The sequence below is a fragment of the Spodoptera frugiperda genome, chromosome 11 (assembly GCF_023101765.2).
Source record: "Spodoptera frugiperda isolate SF20-4 chromosome 11, AGI-APGP_CSIRO_Sfru_2.0, whole genome shotgun sequence".
NCBI lineage: Eukaryota > Metazoa > Arthropoda > Insecta > Lepidoptera > Noctuidae > Spodoptera > Spodoptera frugiperda.
The window spans coordinates 7,411,165-7,420,010 of record NC_064222.1 but is presented as its reverse complement, the minus strand read 5'-3'; the positions used below and the strand labels follow the sequence as shown (position 1 = coordinate 7,420,010).

Here is an 8,846-nt window from a genome sequence, read left to right as displayed (position 1 = left end):
TTGTGGTGTTGTTAATCCAGTTCTGTAAGTTATTAACTGTGTACTAGACTTTGCTTGTGGCTTTACTGGCGTTCAATAAAATTCTGAGTAATATGGTTGCCTTTTCCTGATTTAGAATACAGAATATAACTTGGGATAACTAAGCGGTTTGGGTAAGATTCACACCTGGAGCTGCAGAATACCTAGTCGGTTACCGGGGCTCCGGCTCAAAGAACAGGATTAGGAATGGGGTGGTTTTTAGTCAATAAGAGTTTGACACTCCCTCTTGCCGCACTCAAGTTGGGAGAAGTAATTGGATGATTTTTTCTCTCAAAAATAAATAGGGTAAAAAACAATTCTAGATTTTTTTTATGCGGAATGCTGCATCCAATCTTCCACCTCCTATTTTAGGAAAGTGGGGTGTAAGAAAGAAATAAAAAGCAGCTAGATGAGAGGAGATGACATTCTGTATCCCTTCAACTATCTTCACTAAATAAATCACGTCAATTTGTCGCCACGTCTCTTTCTTTTACCGTGAAAGACGGACAAACAAACAAACAGACAAATACTTTCACAATTACAATATTAGCATGGAAGTAGATATGTAATTACACAAAAAGTATTATTCATGTTATCCAATATTAATTGATGTGTAAATCGAGTGGGCCTCTTTGTCACATGATCGACTCTCAGATAAAATCAAAGTAGGCTTTTATTTGAAAATTGTCAGCAATAATACAGAGCCTTGAGAGAGATGGGCTTACGAAAAGGCAGTGTTATGTTTAACATAAATAACTTTTTTTTGGATAAAAGGACCCAAAATGGCGGCTGCGGAGATACAATTTATGACTATTATAATTATGTAATGCCGCTGTCGTGATATTTCAAAGCTGATGGCGATGTGATGTTTACAAGTAAGCGCTTATTTTTGCTTTGTTGCTTAAGAAACAGTGAGACTCAGTGTCAGTATTTGGATTGACGTTTATTAAGTAATTAGACTTTACCAAATTTGTAGAATTAGTACAGACATTATTAGCCAAGCAACTACTATTTAGATTTAATTATTTTCCATAATTGTTTTCTATCTACAAGGATATTTCATGTTCTCAATTTTCCAGATTCAGTACCCCAAATTTTAGCCACGCAGCCTTCTATAAAAACGGCGGGCGTGAAACAACGCCTAAACTATCCCCAGAAACAGCCTACAGGGGTCCTAATTACTCCTTTGGTGTTGCAGGTGTCCACGAACGAGGCTGACCACCAGGAGAAACGTCTGGACGTTTACAAAAAAAAAAAAACGCAAAATTTCAACTGCTTTTTCTGTCTTTGAGGGGAGAAAGTCACCCAATGACTTCCCCGGACTATGGTGACGCGAAAGGGAGTGTCAAACTCTTACTGATTAAACATCACACCGTTCCCAAGCCTTGCTTCAAGCCAGACCACCAGTAGTCCGAAGGTTTAGAAACCATAAAAAATACAATTTTTAATACCGAATCGTGTCGTAGTCGTATCGTGCTTGCTAAAAACTTGTTTGTTATTATCCTTTTAAGCTCAAAGCGTCTCGGCGATGTTGTAAGCGTCAGTCGGTTCCCGTTCACGACAAGATGAAGTTCATTGTAAACACTGTCGCGTTCTTCGCACTTTTTCATGTAAGTTTACTTTATATTATTTACTTTTTTAATGTCTGTGTAGAAATATCACTAGTTCTGAGATGTTTGTTCGCATGTACGCGCATAACTATTGAATGACTGTGCTACATTAGATAGAGCTATTTTTGTCACAAAAAAGTTTATATATTATGAAAATTTTGCTTATTTCTCTGTGAAATGAGGAAGCGTGTGGAGTCAGACCGCAAGTAATATTTTTTGCAAAGTTTAGAAAAGGCTTTTAATTTTGTAACATTGGGAATGTTATAGGCTGATGATGATGATGATCATGGCTAGATTAATGTAAAATAAGTTAAGGAAAATGATCATACTGATCACTAGTTACACGTTAAATTAAAGTACTAATTTATTCCAATGTAGTCTAGGGATCCTGTGGCATCAAGCAGTTATTCATTTTTTTTTATTTGAAAAATTAAATTAAAGATTATTTTTTATTTGTATAGAAGCATTATTTCAAAATTGTAAGTGTACATAATGTGGGTACTATGTTTGAAACAACCCGCTTTTTTTAATTTATATTCTTTACAAATTGGTTTTATTGTCCCATAGTTTTGACGTCGTATTGTCGTTACATTGTTCCTATATATATATACAATAGGTAAATGATCAAATAATGTATCAGAGATATTGTAAAAAACATTTTTTGAAAAGAGTAACGATGGAGTTTCTTGCTCGTTCTTCTCCATTCGAAGCAACACTTTGGAACGAGCGCCTAGCTTCACTGACAGACAGACTGACGGACAATTTAATTTGACGTTTCAAAAGTGCCTAATTTAGGATTAATTGAAATAAATGCTTTGACTTTGACTTTGGATTATTTATTTTTATAATAATTATGTATAAAGTGACTTAAAAAAGTTCTAAGGCGGTGTCATTTACTCTTAAACATTGTTCGTGTTATATTTAACTATAAGCTATGTGACAGTCCTATTCTTTTGTCCAGGTCATATCCGGATTAGCAGGGAAGGCTCCCACAAAAACATTGAATGATGGCAACCAAATCCCCATGCTGGCGCTGGGAACCTATGGATTCGTAAGTAGATACATAACTAACTCATGATTAAAAATTACGCAAATGGTGAAAAGTGGGTGTACATCGTATAGCGGCATTACGGGTCGTAATGAACACCTCTGCCTTCGCCTTCGGGGATAAAAGGCGTGACGTTGCTTTGATTCAAATTTAGTCCGGAGCTGTGAAACCGCCGTGTTACCAGTGTTCCGGCTGTAAGTAGGAACGGGGTGGTTTTTAGTTATTAAGAGTCTGAGAATTTTCTCGCCGTAGCCAAAACGGGAGAAGTCATTGCGCGATATTTCCCCCTAAAAAAATATATAGGTATTTTTATGCACATATTATTATAATATTGTTTCTTTTTTATTTAATAAAAATATCATATTACGTCACTCTAAAATATAGACTCTGGAATTACCTACACAGTAATTAGCAGATTATATATATATTTTTATTGCATAGGGTGGCAAATAAGCAGACGGATTACTTGATGTTACGCAATCGGCACTGCTTAAAGACGCAACACCGAAGAAGTTACTAGTGCGTTGCCAATCTTTTGGCGCTTACTGGCTTAGGAATGAAGATTGGGTATATTTAGGGGGTTTTTTGAGGGGGGTTTTTTTCCCGCCTTGGGCGAGGCGGAAGGAAGTGTCAGACTCTTACTGACTAAAAATTACCCCGTTCCTACTTCTGCCCTACGAACCGGATCCCCGGTAAACCCGCTAGGTAGTCCGCAGCTCCGGATCAGGCATCAGCCTTACTGGACCCCATCTGTGGTGGTCTGATGGATCTTTGAGGCGTGCGCAGAATGCGACGCGCCGCACGCACGGGTATATTTGGGGGTTAGAAATTAAACATTTTGGCTAGTAGTTTAAATTCTTAATCCTTTCCAGGACGACATCCCAAGAATGCGTCAAGCAGTCAACTGGGCCATAGAAGCTGGGTACCGCCATATTGACACAGCAGCTCTTTATGAAAACGAAGAAGAAATTGGAAAAGGCATCAGCGATGTTATAAAAAATGGACTTGTGAAGAGAGAAGATCTTTTCATTACTACTAAGGTAGGTGATGACAAAGATAAGGTGGATTGAGTAGGGGATGATATGGAAGAAAGGTTGGTATATGATAATAGGGATGATGACAGTTGTTTAATAGCATAAAGTTAAGGGAAGGACACACAATGTTATTATTTTTTTTTCTAAATTTATTTCCAAAAATAACGCCCCACACTAGGATTTTCTCCTTCCTCCCAGACCCGAAACAATAATTATGGATTACACAAAGAGTTTCTCCGTGCGGGAATCACACCCGCTATACGTGCAGTTATTAAGACTTTGACTTATGGATTATGGCATAATATTATATTACTTTGTAGGGCCATTTTGTATCAAGCATAGCAACATCAATGCTGCAAATATCAAAATTAAAGATAAATGCCAATTTGCTTTGATCTCGAAACGAATTTAATGGTTGAAACCACTCGTCCAAAGGCACCTATACAGTATTGTTTTGTATAAATTAACATCTTTGTCTTTTCTTATTTTATGCTTAATGCACATAAAATTAATGTGCATATATAGGTATATCAAGGCTCAGACGTTGGTAGGTCAACCTAGCTCAATCTATATATTTTTCAATAGATTTTCAACTATATTGTTTCGTGGTAAAGCCCAAAATCTATTGTAGAATGATTTGGAGTAAGTTATAAGATAGGTAATTATGTTCAAGAATGTCCTTAAAGTTGGACCGACAGAATTTAATTAAAAATCAATTTATTATTGTGTTCCTTATTTTTGATTAAATAATGGAGTTATTAAAAGCTAAAGTTCGTGAATTCCTTCACGAACACTTTTGTCATTGTAGTTTGTCATTGAATCTTACTTTTGTACATAATTTTAATATGTATATTGCATACAAAAACTACAAATCGATCAGTCTTACGATATTTATAACGTTTTATTGCATTGTTTTTGAATCATGAGTATAGTATATGATACTAAATTCTTTAGCCTTTTAAGGAGCAATAGATTATATGTCTTAGGATTTAGGATCCAAGTCTGATAGTTTATATTTCTGATACACATCGGCTTAAAGTCCGAAAGATACAGTGACCTATATCTCTACTTCATTTGTGGTTTTCTGTTGTACGAGTATATATTGGAGGTAGCTACAGTTACTGTAGAGTAACTGCGGTTTTGAAAATATTAAAAAGCCTGTAGTAAGGTTCCCCTTCTCAGAGAAGAGGCCTTTACCCAGCAGTGGACACTTATAGACTGTTATAGGCTTTTAAAGGAATTTAAACACCTCTCTTTCTTTCAGCTATGGAATGACAAGCACGCACGTCACCAAGTGGTACCAGCTCTGCAGGAGTCTCTCTCCAAGCTGGGACTTGAATATGTAGACCTGTACCTCATCCACTCGCCTGAAGCTAGCAACGTGAGTTCTACATCATTTATAGATTTGTATAGTTCAACAGTGACTAAAATGTGTCGTTTCCAGATAAGTGTTTTGCTAAAAGTATGTAGCAGCCCAATTCCTTGGTTCCAATTATGAATTCAATAATTCTAAGTGGAGATTTTTTAAAGGTATAAGCTGGTATGCGAGCTGACGGAACACCTGATGGTAAGCAATCGCCACTGCCCACGGACACCTGAAACACCAGAAGCGTTATAAGTGCTTTACCGGCCTTTTGGAGGTTAAGAATTTTAGAGTTATTGGGGAAAGGAGGATTGGGAAGATTGAAAAGGGCCTCCAGTAACCTCACTCACACAACGAAACACACGTTGTTTCACGTCGGTTTTCTGTGAGGCCGTGGTATCGCTCCGGTCGAGCCGGTCCATTCATGCCGAAGCATGGCTCTCCCACACTTATATCATGTATTCTTTTCCAATTTAGGCTGACGGTTCCCCCGCCAACATCGATTACTTGGAAACCTGGAAGGGCATGGAAGAAGCCAAGAAGCTCGGCCTGGCCAGGTCCATTGGAGTGTCCAACTTCAACACCGAACAGATTGACAGGATCATTAAGAACAGCCTGATTGTGCCTGCTGTCAACCAAATTGAGGTATGAATAGCTATGTTTTTCCTTATTGACGGATTATGTAAAGTTTTTAAAAATAATATTAGATGTTTGTTGTACCTACTTTGTTTGTTGATGAAAAAATATTAGTCTGAATTTTAGTATATTTAGAAGCTACACTTGACTACCTCGTTGGTCCAGTGGTCGCAAGCGCGACTGGAGTCCCGGCTCGGGCAAAGTATTGCTGGCCTTTTTAAGGCTTTTCGAAAATTTCTCAGTAGTAGCACGAGTCGGGATACCATAGCCGTAGTAGCAAAGAATTTGTGACTAATTAAAGTAGCCTAAGCTACTTCTTAATACATCAGCTACCTGCTAATAAAATTCCCGTCAAAATCGGTGCAGCCATTTCAGAGATTAGATAGAACAAACAGACAGACAGGCGGACAAAAATTGTAAAAAATATTTAACTTGGTGTATGTATCGTATGTACTTTTATACGCATGTACGAGTAGTAATTATTATGAATAGGTAATGGTTATTTTAATATAACAAAACTCCAATTTTATTTATTTGTGTAGATGTAGTCAATTACATAAGTACCTATACTTAATAACACACGTTCGTTGAGTAATTATTAAAGGGAAATCCCATTTTTTTCAACCATCTAGAGTTGATTGGATACAAAACAAGTTCTTCAAGTTTCTGGTGATTTTTGGAAACATTTCAAAACTTGCTTCGTATATAGAAAAAAGCGATTAAAAGTCGTTTAAAACTAGTCAAAAAACAATATCGTTTGCTTTTTTTGTTGTTATTTATTAATCTGTTTATATTATTGTAACATTTTTCCTTATATATGTTTTCAAATATTGTGCAATATTTGCTGTTTTTGCCTATTGAGTCTTATGGCTATAGACATAAAGGTGATATGCTTTTAATGGTCATAACTTTTAAATTTCCTTAATCATGTTTTGAAGGACACTTGAGGTCATTGACATCATGCGATTGAGCGATGATAGGTGATTGTTTGACCTTCAGAAGGTACATACGAATAATATTTTTGTACGTAAATATTGTATAGCTTTTTTATGATATAAACCAGCAAACGAGCAAACGAATCACCTGATGGTAAGCAATCGCCGATGGACACTCGAAACACCAGAGGCGTTAGAAATGCTTTACTGAACTTTTTGGGGTTTAGGAATTAAAGGGTTGTTGGGAAATCGGGGATTATGAGATTGGGGAGACAATAGGGCCCCCGGTAACGTCACTCACACAACGAAACACAACGCAAGCTTTTTTTATCGTCGGTTTTCTGTGAAGCCGTGCGGTATAAGTCGAGAATACTAATGATTGGAATGCTTTGTTTGTATGTACTTATATAGCACATAAGGTAGGAATTTTATGTAGGTATGCTAATGGATTCAAACCCTATCAATGGTGTTATTTATTTGACAAATATTTTTTTTTGTTGTTTTGATAACAATACAAATAGGCTGCAAGCGCGCTTGCATCATGCTTACCACCTTTTTGTGTTGACGTTACGAAATATATCTTACGAAATACGATTTAAAGTTCAAATTTAAATGACAATTTAATTGCTGGGTTGGAGCGATGCTCCTTAATACAGACAATAGCACAGTTTCTTCCTTTTAAATATTCCTGAAAAGGATTTTACCAGTCCACCTATAAAAGAAGGAAGATCACGTTGTAACCACAACTTTACCTCATTTTCTACTTCCAGGTCCACCCCTCAAACTCTCAAGAGGAGGCAGTGAAGGACTGCTTCGAGCGCAACATTGCTGTCATGGCGTACAGTCCATTCGGTTTCTTCGTCTCCAGAGGACAAGGTGGAAGACCAGGCAAGGATGACCCCAAGATCCTGAACATCGCCAGGAAATACAACAAGACCGTCACTCAAGTCGTTCTGCGGTACTTGGTGGGTGAAGAAGTATTTTTTTTTCGGGTTATACCCAAAAATTACAACCAATAATTTACTGATCTTTCGGTGATCTAAGCATGATCCCCGAATGAATCAAAACAGATCTTTGGCAAACCCTCTCTTAGGGTGCTTTTCCACCAAAGATATACTGTGTAGTTATACTGCAAAGATGTAATAGTTAAGCTGTAAAACTATGAAACTATGTGACTGTTATCGTTTCCACTGATACTGAGCTATGTATCTGTGCGAGTAAGATGTGCTATGAATATACGGTGCCGCAAAGTAGCTGTACGAGGAAGTTGCATAACTCGAGTATGCGATGTATCTATAGCAGGAAAACCATCCATAGCACATCTTTATAACACGGATCTTGCAGTATAAAAAATAAATCTTATTTGAACCCGTTTCCACCAGTACTAAGCTACGTGTGCCTATGCATATGATTGGTGAAAGCCAAATGCATCCACAGCAACTTAGAATAGCACATCTCTGGTGGAAAAAAAGCTTTAAGAACCAAGAATTGTAGGAATGTAATCGCAAGCTTCAAATACCCATTCTTGAGGATAGCACCAAGCTAATAGATCTACTGCTCATCTATCAACGAAAATTCCAACTTTACTTATCCACTTAACTCATCTTCCAGCTCGACAGAGACCTCATCGTCCTCCCCAAGTCTACCAAGAGGCACCGCATTGAAGAGAACATCAACGTCTTTGACTTCCACCTGACTCCTGAGGAGATGGCTGTGATGAAGAGCTTCAACACCAACACCAGTATTTTTGACTAGATCCCATAATATTTATGGATCTTCTACGTATATTTTAAGATACCATTTTGTATAACGTCTTCTAAAAAGTGTGTTCTTTGCTCCGACGACTTATAATTGCCATTCTTTCTTTCTTTCTTAGTTTTATTTTCCATCTAGAATGGCTTTTATAAGGTAAATAAACGTTTATTTTTGGAATTATGTGTTTTGATGTGGTGTTCAAGCTGTGATTGTCTATTGACATTTAGGTGCATTCAAAATTGTCTACCAACAGGTCTATTAAACTTTTTATTAGTAGGTAAGTAGGTATCTTTTTTTATCCAATAACTTCTCCCGCCTTGGGCGAGTCGAGAGGGAGTGTCAGACTCTTACTGACTAAAAACCACACTGTTCCTACTCCTGCTTTTCGAGCCGGTAACCCGCTAGGTAGTCCGCAGCTCCAGGAGGTAAGCAGGTACTTACTACTTA

General features: G+C 37.3%; 1 protein-coding gene across 1 annotated transcript; it reads left to right on the top strand.

The window, feature by feature from the left end:
• Positions 1–1,469: 1,469 nt before the first annotated feature.
• LOC118274940 (aldo-keto reductase AKR2E4-like) lies at positions 1,470–8,576 on the top strand. The gene is made up of 7 exons (XM_050696985.1): positions 1,470–1,628; positions 2,590–2,679; positions 3,549–3,716; positions 4,975–5,091; positions 5,551–5,718; positions 7,415–7,609; positions 8,256–8,576. The coding sequence occupies exons 1-7, from the start codon at positions 1,584–1,586 to the stop codon at positions 8,397–8,399; spliced, it is 927 nt and encodes a 308-aa protein (XP_050552942.1). The 5' UTR covers positions 1,470–1,583; the 3' UTR covers positions 8,400–8,576.
• Positions 8,577–8,846: the final 270 nt, after the last annotated feature.